The sequence below is a fragment of the Spermophilus citellus genome, assembly GCF_964194105.1.
Source record: "Spermophilus citellus genome assembly, chromosome: 5".
Taxonomy (NCBI): domain Eukaryota; kingdom Metazoa; phylum Chordata; class Mammalia; order Rodentia; family Sciuridae; genus Spermophilus; species Spermophilus citellus.
In genome coordinates, this window is record NC_138186.1 from 114438271 (window position 1) to 114458970 (window position 20700).

Here is a 20700-nt window from a genome sequence, read left to right on the forward strand (position 1 = left end):
CTCCATCAATCACAATGAATTATCAAATTGAAAAAAATCCACTTTGGACATTAGAACCTCTGAGTTTTTGGTAATATAAAATCCCATTATATAAATTCTTCATTAAAACTATTTTGAGAGGGGATGTAGCTTGTAAAAGTTTAGCTATGAGGTGCCCCCAAAAGCTCATGTGTAGGACAATGCAAAAATTTTCAGAGGTGAAATGATTAGATTATGAGAGAGATAGCCTGACCAGTGGATTTACCATTGATGTGGATTAAAAGGGTGGAACTACAGGCACATAGGGTGTGGCAGAAGAAGTAGGTCATTGGGGGTGTACCTTTGGGGTTTACATTTTGTCTTTGGTGAACAGAGCTCTCTGGTTCCTGGCTGTCATGTCATGAGCTGCTTTTCTCTGCCATGCTCTTCCATCATGACAGTCTGCTTCACCAGCACAGAGCTATGGAATTGGCTGACCATAGACTGAACCTCTGAAACCATAAGCCAAAATAAACTTTTCCTCCTCTACTTTGTTCTTGTCAAGTCTTTTTTGCCACAGCAACAACAACAAAAAAAGCTAGCTAAAACAGCTTATGTGAGAGAGCACTTGCCTAGCATATAAGAGGTCTAAGGATCCATCCCTAGTAACCCCCCCATACACACATGTATTTTTACACATTTTAAAGTGCTCTTATTGCTTGAGAGTCTCACAAATAAGCAACTGGAGAGAGAGGCCATTATTATAACCCATGGGTAGTAACTTCAATTTAACTGACATTTCTGAGAGCACCAAGTGCAAGTCTATGGTCTAAATATTTATAATGTTTCTGTCCTGCAAAATTCAGGTATTGAAATCCTAATCCCCAAGTGATGGTAATAGATTCTTCATTAAAACTATTTTGAGAGGGGATGTAGCTTGTAATAGTTTAGATATGAGGTGCCCCCAAAAGCTCATGTGTAAGACAATGCAAAAATTTTTGGAGGTGAAATGATTAGATTATGAGAGATATAACCTGATCAGTGGATTTATGCACTAATGTGGATTAAAAGGGTGGAACTGCAGGCACATAGGCAGTGACAGAAGAAGTAGGTCATTGGGGGTGTACCTTTGGGGGAGGCGATTATGTCATACGGTAAAGCCCTCATGAATGGGGTTAGTGCCCTTACAAAAGAGACTCCAAAGAGATTCTGGCCCCTTCTAGGATGTGAGGACATGAAACTCTTGATGAAATAAAAAGTTGGCCCTCACCAGATTGAATCTGTCAGCATCTTGACCTTAAACTTTCCAGCCTCAAGAACAGTGAGAAATAAATTTCTGTTATTTATAAACCATGAGTTTATGGTTTTTGTTTTTATTTTTTGTGTTGTTGTAGCAGTCTAAAAGGACTATGGCTCATGACACAGGCATCCTACAGGTCAGTATGCAGATGAGAATGCAGAAGTTCATGGTGTGGACTACTGAGGTGCTTTACAATGGATTTCACTCTAGTTTGGCTAACATGTGACTAAATCAATAAACAGATCCAATACAATATAAAATAAATAAACACACACACACACACATACATATATAATACATATATAAAATGGCCTAGTAAGATATAAAATTATCTACTGCCCAAAGCTACAGTGTCCTACACTCAGTAACTAAGAGGAAACTGCAAAGAGACCATGAACAGCATGTGGTCATTTGGTTAGCTAATGGCAGAATGAAGAGCAGGACCCAGGGCTCCAATTTCTCAGTTTCAGACCATTACTGTTTAAACAGACAATAACAGTGTACTAAAGAATTACCCACAAAGCTAGCAATAAATTAAGAGTTCACATCTATGTATCCAAGGAAAAACAGCTAGATCTTTGTCTCCAAATCGTTTTTTACAGTATACTAAAATACCCAGACAGCCCTGAACCTGCAAAAGGAATAAGCATTCTCTAACAGAGTATGTATACAACCATGCAGGCATAGAAAACCTACTTTTTTATGTGCAGGTAGGGAGACAAAAGAAAAAAAACATCAATGTTGTTGTTGAGCCTGCAATAATAATAAAGGTCTAAAACTCTGGAATGAAATTTTTGCAGGACTATTAACTAAGAAGGACCATTAGAAAATTCTCTGACAAAACAAATTTAATTTAAACAAAGTGTTTGACCAAAATGGCAACTTCAAAAAAAGGCCACAAAAGTTTAAAAAATAAACAAGGTTGACCTTTAGAATAAGTATTTGTCTTGAATTTTAAGATCAATGGTAGCAGTCATTAGATGAATAACCTCACAATGTTTTGAAATACAGCTTAAACTTTCTTTGAATTCAATGCTCTATCAACACATTAAATGTAAAGTTCAATATTTCATAACAATAGGAATAAGAATGACACAGACTTCATTTATCTTACTTGCACAAGCCTTAGTAACAAAAAGAACATTATTTTAATTTATTATAATTTGACCTATAGCTCTTTCTTTTCTTAAAATCATTAAGTGGTTCTTAGTACCTCCTTTTCTCACAAAAAAAACAAAAACGTTGGTTTTTCTCTATGATAGCAACTTTCTAAAATACAAAAACATTATAATATCCTTGCTAACAATAGTAGCCACCATTTATTGAGTGCCGCCTTCTTTCTCTTTTTTTTTTTTGGGGGGGGGGGTATTGGGGATTGAACTCAGGGATGCTTTATCACAGAGTCACATCCCTAGCATCACCCACTTTTTATTCTGAGACAGGGTCTCACTGGGTTGCTTAGGGCCTTGATAAATTGCTGAGGCTGGCCTTGAACTTGTGATCCTCCTGCCTCAGCCTCCTGAGTCCCTGAGATTACAGGTGTGTACCACTGTGCCAGGCCTGCTAAATGCCTCTTACTATCTGTGCCACCAGCTTTGTGTGTGTGATTTCACTTAATCTTCAACATAAAACTCATTAAAAAAAAAAATCAACTGAATAGGTCACACAGCTATAAATTGGGAATTGATATGAACTCAATCTATATGTACTCAGATGCAATAGTCCTTTGCTTATCCATAGGAGGTATATTACAAAATCCCAAGGGATGCCTGAATCTGCAGCTGAGACAGGGTAAAGGTCAGGTAGTCGGTATAGTAATAAATGATTGAGTGGAGAAGATGAGGAGTGGTTATCAAAGAAAAGACAATACTGCTAACAGTTACCCTCCTGTGATTATACTCCCCAGATTACACTCCCTGGCACACTGGGTTGCTAATGATTAACCCCTGTGCTCCTTCTCCTTCCTGCCCTTAGGCATATATACAGAGAAGAAAAAACAGGTCATGATTAAAAGGGAGGTCCTGGGATCTATAAGAGACAAGACCACCCCCTCCCACAGACACCTAGCTCTGGGGCCCATTCTCTGTGGAGAAGTCTATTGCTGTCACTTTCTTAAATAAAAGTTGCTTCCTGTGCTTGCCTCTGCATTCTCAGGTGTTTAATCTTCAACACTGGGGAATAAGGACCCATGCATGATCTCCAAGACCAGTATCACAGCTAGTAATGAACCCTACATTCACTATGTTTTTTCCCATACATACATACCTTTGATAAAATTTAGTTTATAAGTTGGGTACAATAAGAAATTAACAATAACTTATAAGAAGAAGAAATAATACATGATAATAAAAGTTATGTGAATGTGTGGTCTCTCCTTTCTCTTTCTCTCCATACTGTACTCACCCTTTCAGATCATGATTACCCACAGGTAACCGAAACTCCAAAAGGTGAAACCACAGACAGTGGGGACAACTCTTGAGACTGAGTTGTCCCTGCATTCTTTCTAACTTAAACAGGCATACATTCAAGTCACTGCGGCATCAGGACTGAACCTGAGGGACATCAAGCATTGAGCCCAAGAGAACTCAAGAATATCCAATAGTGTTTTGTCCCTTGATATCTGATTAGAAATATACAAATGTGGGAGCAACTCTTAGTAGACATAGGAAAAAAAAAATCTCTATCTTGACATCATTCTCCAAAAAACATATGAGGTAATTCTTTTCTTTTTCTTCATTTTTTTGATTTTTTTTCCTTGGGTGGGGGCTGTATCACTGAATTGCATCCCTCTTCCTTTTCATTATTCATTTATTTTTAATTTTGATTGCTGAGATTTGCCTCAAACTTGCAATCCTCCGGCCTTACCTTCAGTTTCTGGGATTACAAGCATGTACCACCACTCTCAGCAATGGAGTAATTCTTAACTTTTTTAGGAATCTGAAAAGCTATGGCTCTCTATCCCAGATGTTCACATACAAAATCTGTATTATTTTAGAAGGTTCAGACTCCTAAAGCCCATTTGTGTAGGTCAGATTAAAAATTCCCAATTGATTGGAAATTTTATAACTGAGAATCAACAAAATGAGGTTTAAAAAGTACAAACCAAAACAGAATTCTTTGGAAATTATTTGAAATGTTAGCATCACTCCAGTCATGTAAATAATTCTTCTGACAGGTTTACTACAAATAGCAGGAAAGAAGGGAAGCTGAGATGCCACTGTTGAGACACTTACCGTTTTCCTGTACAATTCTTGTGATTCAGACCGCCAACCTTGTTTATGGCAGACCAGGCTGTGAGAGCCACATACGGCAAAGAGGCAGCTTGAGTATGCGTGAGTGATTTGGGTTTGTGAGAGACCTAGATTTGAAGACAACAGTCAAAAATAAGCAAAGACTTGCATACCTATGAACACAATAAAGCACATTGACCTTCATAGAAATTCAACTATTTTCAAAGGTAAAGCTGGAAAAGTCTTCCAGGTTCAGTGTTTAGTGAACATTTTATCCCAATGGCTGTCTAACTGCCTCACAGAGGCAGTTTAATAATGTTTAGGCTACATGATTAGATATAGCTACTTCACTGTTTATAAAAAGACCACAAGCAATAATCTCATTAGTCCTGATCATATCCAGATATAATCCCAAATAAACCTTGAACCCTTGTAAACATATTCTAACCGACTGCTTCTCTTACTCCCATTTTCTGCAAAGTAATCTTTCTAGGCTTTTTCCAATCTCAAACACCCCCTTTTCCCTTCTAACCTCCCTTCTGTAGCCAATTTCCTCAACATTAACTCCTCCTTTTCTCTCTATTCAAATTGTCAGGTCTTCTGATTATATTTGATTAGACTCTTGTTTTTAAAGATATTCAAAACAGCTTGATACTTCCATGCCTCTGTTTATGATTAATCCAAATTCCCTCTGGGTGTATTTGGTTTCAACTATTTATACTGCAAAGAACAAAGAAGCACAGCAGGGTTCTAGACCTCATTCCAAATCCCTGTTCCATGAGGCAAAGCTAACTGCTCTGGCAAGCAGTGTTATTAAATGACACCAAAGAACTTTTCAATCTTTCAAAAACTCCTATTGTTTATTTTAACTTTCTCAAAATTGCCCATAAAACACGAACCCAATCTGAAAAACAACCAATTATTGCAGAGATATTTGTCAGTGTTTGTTTAAACTTTCTAATGGCACTTTTGCAGAGATGGTGAGTTACCTCATTCCCACTGACCACAACAAATTCTGAGAAAGTGCCTTGTTTCCAAGGAGGAACTGCGGCCCAGACCTGAAACACACACAGACACACAGCTTCAATGGAGACATGGATATGTTCTTATCAAAGTTTTGCATGAAGGTACTCCATGATACATATCTTCCCTTTGAGATAGCTCCAAGCAAAGGACTTATTTTCATGTGATAAATTTCTTGGTATGATTCTGAATTAAGTCAAACCACACTGGAGGCAGGCGCCAGTGTATCCTGCAGTGTTGACTGACTACTAAGAGTTCTAGACAGTCCACAATCTTTGGGATTTGAACCCTGGCCCTAATCTTACTAGGTGTGGGACTTTTTTTTAATAGTGTGATTTCCTCTTCTATACCCTGGGCCTACCTGTACCTATCTTACAGGGAATAGTTATCATTTGAAAAGTAATCAGGACATCACTAGCTACAATATCTTGGCACAAATGTTCAACATGACAGATGACAGATCACATCAAATTTCAGATATTTTACCACTGAATCCAGAAGATAGTAATTGTCATTTCGAGGTTCTTTCAAGAAAAAACTTTATAAGAAAAATAGTCCCAATCCTATGTGTTTTCAAGTCTTATGATTCTTTTTGTGGGGAGGGCGGTACCGAGGATTTAACTCGGGGGCACTCAACCACTGAGCCACATCCCCAGCCCTATTTTGTATCTTATTTAGAGATAGGGTCTCACAGAGTTGCTTAGAACTTGAGTTCCTCCTGCCTCAGCCTCCCAAGCCACTGGAAGTCTTATGATTCTTAAGCACGAAATTTAGAAAACTCAAGTATAGTCAAGCTATTTTTTCATTATTTGGAAAAAAAAAATGTAACAACAGAACAAAGGAAATGAGGGTTCCAGCCAAAGGTCAGAACATTTATTGAAGAGAAGAAAACCAGTCAATGGTGTAGAATATACTTCTTAAAAAGGCACAATAAAATATGCACATTTAGAAAAGTAATAAAAAATAAGGAAGAAAAGGATTAACTTACTTCATCTCCAGGCTTGAAATACTTCACATCAAGCCCGCACTCCATCACCACACCAGAGACATCCCGGCCCAGAGTAAGAGGAAATTCATCTCCTTTCCTTTTAATATGTAAAGGATCACGCTTCATATTTAAAGCTGTCACTCCATAACCACCTACAAAACACAATTTATCTATTTCCTCCAAGACTAAGGACAGAATGATTTTAAAACTAACATAACAACCCAGGTAAAATGTTAGAGTCTCAAGATAAAGATTATGAAACAAAAACTTTATAATATTCTGCCATCACTATGAAAAAATATAAAAACAATGAGTGCTGTTCCATTCAAAGAAAATCAGGTGGAAAATCACAATCACTTATGAAACTAAAGCCACCATTATTCAAAATTTCTTTGAAACTCAAGTTTGTTTGTGTTTTGTAGTACCGAGGATTAAACTCAGGGGCACCTGACCACTGAGCCACATTCCAGCTCTTTTTTTGTATTTTATATGGAGACAGGGTCTCATTGAATTGCTTACCACCTCACTTTTTGCTGAGGTTGGCTTTGAACTCATGATCCTCCTGTCTCAGCCTCCCAAGCTGTTAGGATTACGGGCAATGACACTACACCCAGTGAAACTCAACTTTTGAAACTATCTTCAGTATTTTTAGTATTGTCTTTTATATATTTTGCTCTTTGAAGGTAGTATCTTTATTCATTTATTCATTCATATACTTTGTAAATAATAAAGACATTTGGTGCCAAATCTGGTGAAGACAACAAACATTAATAGTATTAAAAGTTAATAAACAGAAGATACTGGTATACGCAAAAAATTTTAGCGAACACACAAAGCATGGCTATAAAGTACTTAACTCTGATACTCGTCTAAGAATGATAGTCCCTATCTCCTAAAAAAATCTTCCTAGAAAAACAATTTTGGAAAAAGTACAGAGATTCCTAAAAAGGAACAGAGACTCTAAGCTCCATCTATTCTGATACATTAAGTCAGGTTGGTTACTTAATTTCTAAGAATATTTATATAAATATCAGCTACATAAAACTACAAACAATCATAATTTTTGGTTCAAATAAATTGGCTATTCTATCTGCAATAATCCCATGTAGTTCATTACAAAGCATCAATCTATAAAATACCTTTTCTAAGACACAAAACTGTTACCCTCTCTTCTGCCTCACTTATTTCTGAACATTCCTCTTATATTAGGTTCTTCAAGACAGGTACCCTGTCTAACCCTATGCCCCCAGTGTCATATAACTCTCCCTGCCACACAACATGTATGCAGAATCACCAACCCTCTCCAAGTCTACCCTTGCCCCTTGGCCACTCCTGGCCAGAGCTGGGGTTGGGGGCAACATTACATCTCAATTATGGGAAACATCCAGCAAGGGATCCCGAGAACACTTGGCTGGTAAAGTAGGAGGTACCCTGAAAGCCAAGGGAAGAAGGTCTTTTCAAGATGCCAAATTCTACTGACAGGGAAGAGACAGATTTTCAAATAAGGTCAGAAGCTGCTAGAGGCTTTAACAAGACTTTGTCCAACAACATGGAGACCTTGATGACCTTGGTAAAAGCAGTTCCTGTGACACTGTATGCTTGAGAGGGAGTGGGAAGCAAGGAATTGAAGCAAGTGAGAAGAATCAACTCTTTCAAATAGTTGTGTTTATAAAGGAGAGCAGAAAAATGGAGGAGTAGCTGGACAGAGCAACAGAGATAGGATTTTTCAGTGACTTTTTTTTTCTTTTTAAAAAGGGAGAAATTATAGCAATTTTGTATGCCAATTAGAATGATCCAGTAGAAAGGGGAAAACTGATGATGCAGGAGACAATTCTGGAATGAAACCCCAGTAAGTGAGGGGATGACATCAAGAACACAAATAGAGGGTTAGACTTGGGAGCAATGACAATTCATCACAGCAGGAAGGAAAATAGATACAGGGACAGATCCTGACAGGTACACAGTTTGCAGAAGCTGGTTTCCTAATGAAAATCAAGACACGCAGGAAAGTGTTTGAAAGTTGGGATAGTTCCAAAAATATCTTAGCTACTGGCCATTGTGCTAACATTACACATCTGTCATCTGGCTATGTAGAATTGCACACTATCAGGGGGAAAAACAACAACTTCACATGTGACATAAATACTGCATGCTTCTCTTTTCCTGTCTTACATTTCTTTTCCACTGCTAAAACACCAACAATTACTCACTGAACCCTTATGTGGTTTGAGCAACAGAAGCAGGCAATTAGCCATGTCAAAGTTTAGCTGTTTCAGGGCTGCAGATAGGTTTCGGTCCTCTCTGAGGTACAGAGCTGGCAGCTCAAGGTTGTTTTTAGAGTTTTCTTGGTAACCCTAGTATGCCCATGTATTAGGTGAGTAGCCCTAGCACACTGCTACTATCTAAAGTGGCCCCGAATGCAGCTAGATGGCAGTTAGTAAAGAAGAACCTACTGATGACACAAATGAATGTGGACCTTCAGAGTTCCACCCCGCTACAAAAGTTCAACTTATTCAGAGAAACTGGCCAATTTATAAAATCCTAAATCTGTCATCAGTTTCAAAGACTTTAATCCCATCTAAAAACTTTATTGGGAAAAAAAAAAACAGTGTGAATATAATGCTGCTGGTAGTATTATTTTCCTATTTTTAAAATTATTCATTGCCTTAGCCATTTCCATAACTTATTATTTTATGTCTAACTGTAGTGGCCATCTTCAGAAAAACAGCCAGTCTTCATCCTTCAAAGTAAAACAGACGTGGCTCTTGCTTTCTTATCAAGGGAAATAACTGCTTCTGAAAGTTTACAATCATCTACTCATTATTTTATTTCCCCAAGCCACCATTTCAGATATCTTCTGCAACAACAATAACACTTGCTCAAAACAAATCCACGGGCAGGAGGAGAACTTGCAAATAATATTACTCAGTCAAGTCATAAAACACTAAGATGTCTCAAGAATACTATATAAAAGTAAAATGTGTTACAGTATTTTATTAAACAGCAGCTAAGAAAGGTCCAGATGCATGGTACTGAAATAAATACGTATACAACAAAGTGTGCATGCACATCTTGCAAAATGAAATTACCTTCAAGCCCAATGTAAAAAGAATAAAGGATAAAAGAATAAAGTAAAACAACATGCCCAAATAGTCACAGCAATTATTACTTCAAAACAAAAACAAATGTAAATTTAATGAGATAATTATAACCAAGTCATTTCAATTCATTCTTAATAGAGCTTTCTAGCCACAAATACTTTTAAGACTCCAAAGCCTTTGGCCAAATTTCATCACCGAAAGAAATGTGTAACAGTTACTCCCATCACATTGTCTAGATCTATGTTGTCCATAGAAATCAGATGCACGCTATATGCGTAATTAAAAATTTTCTAGTGGCTATTCAAAAAGTAAAGAGAAACAACCAAAATCAGTGTTGCAAATATTACTGGGTTAACATGTAATTAATATACCATTCTTTTGGGGGTTTGGAGAGCGAATGCTGGGAATTGAACCCAGGTCCTCACACATGGTAGGCAATTGTTCTATCACTGAGCTATACCTCCAACTTTGATTTAAAATTCTTTATTTTAATATTTATTTTTTAGTTGTAGTTGGACACATACCTGTATCTATTTATTTTTATGTGATGCTGAGGATTGAACCCAGGGCCTCGCATGTACGTGCTAGGTGAGTGCTCGGAGCCACAATTCCAGCCCCCTGACTTAAAATTCTTAATGAGACATTTTACATTCCTCTTTTTTTCACTAAGTCTTTTATACTGATTGCACTCTTAGTTCAGACTAGCCATATTCAGCTGCTCGACAGTCACATTTGACTAGTGGTTACTGGTCTAAACAGTTAAGTTAAAAATAGCAGCTTTCAAAATTAGAATAAAATGACCTAACACCAGTGAATCTGGACTTTATTTCCCTAATTCAGAACTATGTTCCCAGTCTTTTCAAGGAATCTATGAGATTCCTTTTTTTTTTTCCCAGCAATCTATCTTTGTGGGCTGTTTTTTCTTCATTACTTCAAATATCATACTGTAACAGGTTGACTACAAAAGTATGTATGAAAATCCAGCTATCTTATTAAACCAGACAGCAAAGAGAGATGCAGAAATTTACAACAAAGCTACTCTTCTCACTAACTTTTTGGCTTATTTTGGGAAATAGTTACTTTTCAATATAACCTCTATCAACTACTACTGTTTCAGTGCTTCACATACTTGTCTCCTCCTTGTTATTTTTGTTTCATTTTATATTTTCTCCTGATTTAATTTTATAATGTTACTGTTTTTTTAAATAAGTTAATATTTTAAATTTTTGTTCTAATTTCCAATAAGGTAAATATTTATAGCTACAGTTAACATTAAGTGTCCAGTAATTTTTAAGCACAGAGTAATCTTGAAACTAAAAAATTTGAGAATTGCTACTCTGTCACACCAGTTCTCCATGGGAGGAGAAGGAAATGAAGTCTCAACAGTTTCATAAGTTCCACAACTCTATAAATTCCACAAAATGATTATGTATCATTAATCTTAATTCTGTAATTGTATTTACATAAAAACAAAGAATTAAATTCATCAAACATAGGTCATATACCAGAATTGTTAATGAGGCAATCTGTTGAATGTAAAAACTGTAGGTCTACCCTCAAAACACCTGTCCCTGGTTAAATTAAACTGGATATGGCCATTAACTTAAAACACTGAAGTTAATGCCCTATAATTTACACTGAGGTTAATGATCACAAAAGATGTTTCTTAATTTTTTCAAAAGACACATAAGACTGACATTTTGGTCAAAACTTCCAAAGTTAAAGTAATTCACAAATGCTAAACAATCTTTCGCACTCTAATAAATATAATCATCACATAGTATGTATTTAAGGAATATAGTGCCAGGTGCAGTGGCCCACACCTGTAGTCCTAGTGACTTGGGAGGCCAAAGCAGAATGATCACAAGTTCTAGCTCAGCCTGAGCAATTTAGCAGAACTCTGTCTCAAAATTTTTTAAAGTGGGGGAGGGGGATTCCTGGGAGTGTTAGAGTGCCCCTGGGTTCAATCCCCAGAACCAAAATAAAAAACAAAAAGGAACATAGTTCTTTCCAAGCTTTGTCAGCCCCATCCCAGCAGAAATCAATAGGACAACATTTTGATTCAGAAAGGAGCAAACAGGAACGTGTATTTTCACTGTTGAGGGGGAAAAGTAACAGTAGAAATGAGTAAAATATCCATATCCTGGATACAATCTGTTGCTTTGTCTACTGGACCAATAAAGGAAGTTGTAAGGGGAAAGCAAAGAGGACAGGAATAATTACAAAAAATGCAAATTCTGAACTGATGTGGAAACATAACCATACCTCTGAAGCCTCTGATAGATCACAGTTTACCACAAAGTTCCCAGGAGAGTATAATAGCAAGTTTGCTGCAGACACAATTCACAAGTACCAATTTACAAACTTGTATTTTGTAAAAGATTAAAGTATATCCTTACCATTGAGATTTTTAAAATTTTGGTAAAACTATTTGCAGAGGCATTAATAAAAACCCAAATGACTCCTTTGTGTTAACCAAAATGTAGTCAAATGCAATAGATCTTTTAAAACTGCAATGAAATTCTGGCTTTGAAAAAGGTAATGAAAAAGTCTTTTCAAAACTTACTTCTCATATTAACATCTATAGGATTTACACTTGCAGCATGTACTTTGATAATAACTTCATTTGGATAGTGTATGATAGGTAGCATCATGTTCTGAGTGAAGCGAAGCACTTCATTCTTCCCATATTTATCAATCACCCAAGCGGGCATGACAGTGTTCCTTGGAGAGGTAGTACTAATCTTCCTAAATGAAAGCTTTTGTATGGCTTTGCTTCTCCAGAAGCAGGCAGCAGTACATGCATTTCTTCTCAGTACACAAGTCCGCAAAACTTCCATCGTGAACAGTGTGCTTTGTGCTCCAATAAGATGCAACTGAAGTGGTTCAAGCTCTCCTAAATTCAATCAAATTCTGCCAAACACACTAACCTATTTCAAAATTGAGCACTCGAAAGTGAAATTAACCTAGTGGAGCAAATGAAGGAAGAATACAGACTTGTTATCGTGCTCTTCCCATCAGAAATGCTCCAGTAACGTTCTAGTCAGTGTTCTGTCCATTCTCCTCCCTCCCCCAACCACGGACAGTCCTTTAAAAGGCAACACAAAGAAAATAGCAAACAAGAAGATGTGCAACCTCCCTAGATCCCTATGCTGTCCTGAAACGGGCAGACATTGCCAACAATCCCGATGCCAAGTAAAACCACCACTTCCCGAACACCGCCGCGACCCTAGCCCGGACTCTCCTTGCCTGCCGGCTCTCCTCGCCGAGGGAGAGAGGCCAGGTGGCGACAGCCAATCGCGTGCGAAGATCATTTCCCCCGGGCTGCAATTCGACCAATCGAAGTGCTCGGTGTAGAAGAGTACCGTGACGAGCGAAGATGGCTGCGCCCAGTAGCCCTGGTGGCGGCTGTTGACCTTCTGTTTCTTTCTGTTACCTGGCCCCTGTGGTGGCAGACCGAGCAGGAAGACCATGCTGGGCCGAACCCTCCGTGAAGTGAGTGGAATTGGCCTTTGAGGGGGGGACCCCGGGAGGGTGGAAATATTCGCGGACTCGGTGGACAAGGAATCCCGGCGCCTGATTGAGGATCTTGTTCCAGCTAAACGCCTTCTTTCTTTGAATTGAATGTGGGTATCCAGACTTTGTGGTCCTTAGGCTGTACGTGCATTGCCCATTCTGGAGGGAGGACCTCACTAGGGGAGATGTCTGCACCCCGGAATTAGGGAGTGGAAATGTGCATCCATCGACTTCTTTGTACTAGAAGTTTGCTCAGGCCTTGGTCAAGCCCAGACCCAGGGTCTCTCAGAGTGGACTTTGCCAGATGAGGAGGATTTGGCTGGTCCACTTCAATCTTTGTGTCCCAACAGAAGCAGTTGCTGCCCAAGGGCGCGGCGAATTTGTAGGTTGCAGAATTAAAATGAATAATTGTTGGTTTTTCATTTTTAAAAAGTTATTCTTTAGGCTTCAACTACCGCCAAGATACCTACGATTCCCTACCTCAGTCTCCATGAGCTGGACATCATTTTTGAACACTAAAGTGTATTCGTGAATGCTTTCTGCACATCTCTTCCAAATATCTCATCAGCGAATTAATTTTAACCCAAGTTGTAACAGTACCATAGCTTTTCAACCCCCATCTTCAAAACAAAACCCCTGCTCTTTCTGAATCCTTAATAGTCTTTTTAATAGAATATCCTTTATCCTATTGCTTATTAGAATCTTCTTCATCTTTAACATCCAAGAAATGGCCACCAAGTCTTGTTAATTCCGTCTTGTAAATATGGCTAGAATTTGTTCTCATATTCCTGCTGTTATGACTTTTATTCTGGTCTCCTTGTTTGCTGGCCCAGATAGCTTAACCTTTACAACTATCCGAATCCCACTGCTATCACAGTCACTTAGGGCCCTTGTTAGAACTACAACTGTTTCTCACTCTAAATCAGATCTGTGTGGAAAGGATTCTCCAGGCAATTTCTGAGTTCAGAACCTATTCTCTCTTCCATCTTCCTTTGGTATCTCCACCTAAGCAGTCTCTTTTCTTCTGGGCACCCTGAGAGGGTGGAAAGATTGGCCACAAAAAAAAAAAGAAAAAAAAAAAAAAGGCTAGCTGGCAGCCTTTTAGAAAGCTATCAATTATGAGACTTTTAAATCCACATGTTTTAAATAATAAATATTTCTTCCCAAAAATGACATTATAATTTTACCATCTGAAATTGTATCTGACATATAGTGCTGTCAGTAAAGATCAAGTTCGTTCTTTAAACAAACCCCAAAACTGTTTTAAAATAAAATAAAACTTTTAAAATTATGGTGTCTCCTTTTTCTGTCCCCCCACCCTCCTCATATGCACCTTCTTTTTCTCATGATCCCTTTCTGATGTTGAGTAATTGTAAGAAATAACTTGCCTCATGGGGGAAAAAATGAACGATTTAGGAGAACAAACACAAGGGAAGATCAAAAGGTTATCTTGGCATGATCACTTAATCACTACTTTAACAAATATTTATTTATTCCTACTATATGCAATACATTTGGTGGTTATTTTCCCAGACCAAAAAGTATCTTCTTTTCCCCCTCCCCGAGGTATCTTTTATCCACTCATTTTTTTCCCATATTCTCATAATGATGCCCCGAATTCTACCAACTGGAAACTAATTAATTCAGTATACATTCTCTTTTAAGTAGTACAGATGCCCAGAAGGGTTATACAATTTTTTCTTTCATTGTTCTAAATCACATTTCCCTCCTTAGGTAATACCCTTGTTGAGATAATCAACCAATTGAAGTAGGAGAAAATTTGCTGGGAAAGAAGTTAGGATGAGGGGCTAAACACTGAATATCTGAGACAATTTAGGAGGTGTAAGTGGAAGCTTACAATAACAGAGGAGCACTGGGAAGATGTACTAAAAGGAGGTCAAATGCCCATTTGCAAATTTTACTCTAGTACATTCAGGAGGTGGAGAAGACTCACTTTTACCTTTCTTTTGTGGAATAATCCCAGTGTTTCTAGGGGTCAGATACTAGACTATACTAATCTGAAAGCTTAATTAATTTTTTATTTAGTTGACTTCTTGGGTTTTAATTAAGAAGATTTAATCATTGTTCTCTAGGGGAATAGGTTCCAATTTTTAAATTCAAGTTATTCATTTATTCAGCTAACATTCATTGAGTACCTCTGGGTTCTGGGAACTGGGAGTTAGCATTAGACAGAAACTCCTGCTTTTGTGAAGCCTACATATCTTTTGGTAGGAAAACAAGCATTAAGTAAGAGTTTTCAAAAGTAAATTACATAATTACAGGTAGTTTAAGTACTATGAAGAAAACTTAAGCAGGCTATAGGGGGAGAACTAGTTGGCTTGCTTATGACTTAGTGTAACTGTCAGGGAAGGTTTCTTTGGCTGATATTTAAATAGGTATAATTTTTTATGTTAGGGTTTGCTGGTGAATTGAATGTGGAGTTTGAGGGAAAGAAAAGAAGGGCTTGGGGCCTGGCAATTGACTAAAATGGTAGCATTTATCAAGATTGGAAAGGCTTTAAAAGGCAGTATATTTGGAAGGAAGATGTTCTCAAGAGCTCTCTTTTAGAGCAGGGTGTGGTGGCACATTTCTGTAACCCCAGCTACCTGGGAGGCTAAAGCAAGAGGATCACAAGTTCAGGACTAGTCTGGGCAATTTAGTAAGACCCTGTCTCAGAAGGAGAGAAAAAAAAGATCTTTTTTGGAGATGTTAATTTTGAGATAGCTTCTAGATATATATAAGATGGTACTTCAGCTAGTAGATGATAAATTTAGAGCTCTCCTAGGAAACAGGTTGGATATGAGGATATAAATTGGTCAGAATATAGAAGATAACTAAGCTGTGTGGCTAGATAATGTCACTTTGGAAGTTCAGTATAAAATTAAAGAAGGCCTAAAACTGTCCTTCCTTCCTTCCTCCCTCCCTCCCTTCCTTCCTTCCTTCGCCGGCATTGAACTCAGAGGCACTTACCTGTGAGCCACATCCCTAGCCCCTTTTTTTGTATTCTATTTAGAGAGAGAGTTTCACTGAATTGCTTAGACTAACCTCGATAAGTTGTTGAGCCTGGCTTTGAACTTGTGATCCTCCTGCCTCAGCCTTCCAAGCCGCTGGGATTACAGGCATACGTCACTGCACCCAGTTTTAAAACTTCCAATATTTAGAGGTCAGTAATAGAAAGAACAGCTGATGGAAAAAAAGAAGAAGGAAAAAAAAACTTGAAGGAATGGTCATAGAGGTAGGAGGAAAACCAATATGGCAAGTGCCAGAACACAAGTGAAGAAGTGTTCTAAGGAGGAAACTGTGCCTTGTGTTGGTGCTGCTGAGAAATGCTGTCAAATGGGGACTGAGCATTGACTGCTAGATTTAGGAATCTGCACATTGCTGGTGACCTTGACATGCATGGGGCAGTGAAGACAGAACGTGTCAAAAGAGAGAAAGAGTGCCCATCCACTAGATACTCAGCCCTGAAAAGCTCTCTTAAACCTGTATTTATCAAGACAGTTCTTTCTTAAGTGAACCTCTGATGTTATTTCTAAAAATAATAATGTTATCCAGTTAGAGAGAAATAAATACTTCAATGCCTTGTGTAGAGAGAGAAGTATTATAGTCCTTTAAGAGCATGGATTTTGAAAACAAGATCAGGCCTTGGTTGAATCTCAGCTCTGCCTCTTTCTAGCTATGTGACCTCAAGAGGAAATCAGTTCTTTATCTGTAAGATGGAGAAAATAATATAAGCCCCTCAGTGTGAATGTAAAGATGAAATATAAAGCATCTTGGGTGATGCCTAGATCGAAATGTTAAATAACTATTATTAAATTTAAGTTTGTTACAGGACAAAAATGCTAAGTATTTACAATTTTCCCTTACCCTACTTTCTATACTTTTTAAGAATGATTCTTGAGGAAGATTTCTCAATTTTTCTAAGGAGATATAAAATTTTTTTATTGCTGAATACAAAACAAATGAGAATAAACTTTGCAATTTAAAATCACAATCTTATTATCCAACAGTTTTGTGGGTCAGGTACCCAGGTGTGGAATAGCTGAGTTCTTCGCTCAGTATCACAAGACTAAAATCAACCCCAGTACCAAACAAACAAACAAACAAACAAACAAACAAAAAAAAAACATTGGCCAGCCTGAGGTTTCATCTGGAGCAGTGTGCAGGTAAGTCCTCATTTGACCTCACTGATTGTCCACAGGATCCATGTCCTTATTGTAAGACTGAGGTCACTGTTTCCTTGCTGGCTTCGTGGGTAGTAAAATAAATGAGCTAAGTGGGCAGAAGGTGTGGGATGGCAAGAATTAAGGTTTGAAAGATTTTATGGCTATGGATAATTCTGTAGTCTGAGCTGTAACTAAGCAAACTGGGTAACTGAAAAGGAGAAGCTTGTGCAAAGTGAGATCAAGGGACAGAAAGGCTGGGTGTCAGTATACAAGGACCTAAAGTTTGAATTGAACAAGAATAGCAGTAGGAACAATAGTAACTAAGATGACAGAGAGCTGAGTGCTAAAATTGTCTATGATTGAAAGCCAATAGGAGGAGGAAGAGGGGGGAGGGTGATATAATCCCCAAGGTATCTGTTTCACATAAATTTGGGATTTTTGAAAGAAGGGGAAAGAGAAAGGAATTAAAGAACTAGGAAGATACCTGCCTGCATTCTCTTCTCCCCCATCAGATTCTATGATACATGAAAATGGGGGAAGCTGTGGCCTCAAGGGAAAGCCCAGTTTCCATTAGAGATAAAAGAAGTGCCAGGAGAGAGATTTTTTTTTTAAATGACAAATTTAAAAGTTGACTTTATTTTATATTCAGATATAACACCTGCAGTTTTGACCCAGGAGAGCTATTCAATGTACATTTCATTCTCTTCAAGCTCAGTGATAGCTAATTAGCATCCTTGTTTTCACTTCTTTTTTCCAATTCCCTTACTGATTTTCTCAAATCTGGAGTTCCTAAAAGTGGTCTTAATGAAGATCAGCCCCACTTAAAATTATCTCATTTCTTTCCCTTTTAACTTAGTCCTTTAGGTGTTATCTTCACCCAGACTCTTTCTGTCTAGGTTAACTTAACTACACTGTTATCATTTGCTTAAGCCTAACTTAGGAAAAGAGAGGAGAATGCCATGTTTCTTGACTCATCCTTCAATCTGACCAACATGTTACTTTTCATTCATTCTCTTAAAAATAGGGTTGATAGATTCTCTTGATTTTGAACCAAAGCCTAACTTTGAAATTTTATGTTTAACTACTCTGTTGCCCCTTCAGTATAATAGCTGAACTTCCACAGACTCAGTAACAGGTTTTTGAATTGTATGTATGATAGGTTTCTACAGCACTGAAACAAGGCCAGATTACACCAACAGAGCTCTGTCGGAAATGTCTCTCCCTTATCCAGAAGACCAAGTTTCTAAATGCTTATATAACTGTATCAGAAGAGGTGGCCTTAAAGCAAGCTGAAGAATCAGAGAAAAGATATAAGAAAGGTAAACTACTTCCAGTTATGCTTAAGTCTAGCACCAGAGAAAGAGTTTAATTGAATACAGCAGTTTCCATTTGGCAAGTGAAGCTATAAACGTAAAACATACTCTTATTTAGAGAAGTATAATAAAATGAGGTAAGTGGGTATGTGATGCTTTGTAATATCCAACTGGAATAATTTCTAACATAAATTTTATCTCTGAAGAAATTTTATTTCCAAAAATTACTATTTATTATAAACAACTTTAAATTTTGAACTGTTATCTCTCATAAGCCTCTGTTGGCTTTTTAACGCAGGTCAATCACTTGGAGATTTAGATGGAATACCTATTGCAGTAAAAGACAACTTTAGCACATCTGGCATTGAGACAACATGTGCATCAAATATGTTAAAAGGTAAAGTATAATTGAAGCATTAATAATTTTATTGAAATAGGCATTTTAGATACTAAGCACCAAGATAACCTAATTATATCTTTGAAAGAAATACTTAGGATAGTCTATTACTTCTTTACTATTTGCTCTTTCACAATGCAGAATTATTTTTTTAGAGGCAGGCCAGTTTATGAATGAATGCTACTTTAAAAGTTTTAGAAATCCTGTTTAGGAAGATTCAGTGACTGACCACAAACACACTAAATGACCTCTATCTCCTGCTCATTGAAAATGTGGGGTAAGTATGAGCTGTCATTATCCCTCTTTTATGGATGATGTGAAAATTCATTAGCATCTTCTCACTAAGTTATTTTTTGTTTCCTGACTCCTCCATCTCTTGTAGCACAGAATAGTGACGCTTAGTTTTATTGTTTATAATTCAATAGGTCAAAAGAAGCATGTTTATTAAGATATTTTGGATCCTAGAAGGGGGAAAAAAGGTTATTCAGACTACTGCACACTAAAAATAATATTCTATAAGGAATATGCCTCAGGGTCTTCTAATAGGTGGACTCTTATTAGATGTTTGGGAATATATACTAGAGCTTTTCAAAAGGTAGAAGAAATTTTATTTGAGAATAAGGAGCTCTTTCTGATAAGATACATAAAAATTTCTGATATAATATCTAAGAAGAAAACATCAAGTCAAAGTAAAATAATGATTTGAAATTACTTTCAAACGAATTGAGTACATCTCTACCATGCAATATGTTGTATTACTGTTAAAATCAATGTTTTTAAATTATAAAAATAGTGAATACTCAACTGTCTTTGGAAAACTTGTACAGTTTGCAGGAGAAAAAAATTAACTCTTAGAAGAAAGCACAACTGCTATTCAAATTAGGAATAATTCACCATGTCAATATTAATTGTTTAATTGTGGTTTAAAATCTTATTTCTTGCATATGATTTATTTACATGTGCATTGTTTTCTCTCCTATGATAAAATAACTAAACTTTTTCAGGTTATATACCACCTTATAATGCTACAGTAGTTCAGAAGTTATTGGATCAGGGAGCTCTACTAATGGGAAAAACAAATTTAGATGAGTTTGCTATGGGGTAAGTAAAGTAAATAAAATTGAAATTTTCTTCTCTTGTTTTTCTTATATCTGTACTTTTAATTTCATTAATATAGGTACCTAAACTAGTAAGATGATTTCATGAGGATTCTAATTCCAGTTTCCTAGTCCCACTATGAAATTATATTCAGTTTTCTAATAGGTATACAGTAATATTTCATTTTAGTTTTAGTTTGCATTTCCCTGATGAATAATGCTTTTAAACATTTTTCATGTGTTTATTTTGCCATTCATATATTTTTTTTAGTGAAGTATCTGCTCAAGACTTTGGCCCACTTTTTAAATTGTATTTTTAAAATCTTTTTGAGTTATAAGAGGTCTTTCATATGTTTTGAATTTATGTCCATTACAAATAGGTGATTTGTAATTATATTGTCCAAGTCTCTGTCTTATCTTTTCATTCTCTGAAAATGCCTTTCAAAGAGTAGAAGTTCTTAATTTTGATCAAGTCCAATTCATTAATTTTTTCTCTTATGATTCATATTTTATGTGTCCTAAAAAATCTTTACCTAACTATGATCACAAAGATTTTTCTCATAGAAGTTTTATATTTTAGCTCTTATGTTTAGACATGTGATCCACATTGA

At 36.9% G+C, this 20700-nt stretch overlaps 2 protein-coding genes across 2 annotated transcripts in view; one reads left to right on the top strand and one right to left on the bottom strand.

Moving 5' to 3' along the window:
- RTN4IP1 (reticulon 4 interacting protein 1) overlaps nucleotides 1–12866 on the bottom strand; it is a 44645-nt gene extending 31779 nt beyond the window's left edge. The window contains exons 1-4 of the mRNA XM_081296562.1: nucleotides 12167–12866; nucleotides 6500–6651; nucleotides 5478–5546; nucleotides 4492–4616 (exon numbers count right to left, since the gene is read on the bottom strand). Coding sequence (XP_081152688.1) covers nucleotides 4492–4616; nucleotides 5478–5546; nucleotides 6500–6651; nucleotides 12167–12440 — 620 coding nt within the window. The 5' untranslated portion in view covers nucleotides 12441–12866. The remainder of the gene's footprint in view (nucleotides 1–4491; nucleotides 4617–5477; nucleotides 5547–6499; nucleotides 6652–12166) is intronic.
- An 83-nt stretch (nucleotides 12867–12949) lies between these two features.
- QRSL1 (glutaminyl-tRNA amidotransferase subunit QRSL1) overlaps nucleotides 12950–20700 on the top strand; it is a 37182-nt gene continuing 29431 nt past the window's right edge. The window contains exons 1-4 of the mRNA XM_081296556.1: nucleotides 12950–13095; nucleotides 18442–18601; nucleotides 18894–18992; nucleotides 19997–20093. Of these exons, the coding sequence (XP_081152682.1) occupies nucleotides 13072–13095; nucleotides 18442–18601; nucleotides 18894–18992; nucleotides 19997–20093 (380 nt within the window). The 5' untranslated portion in view covers nucleotides 12950–13071. The remainder of the gene's footprint in view (nucleotides 13096–18441; nucleotides 18602–18893; nucleotides 18993–19996; nucleotides 20094–20700) is intronic.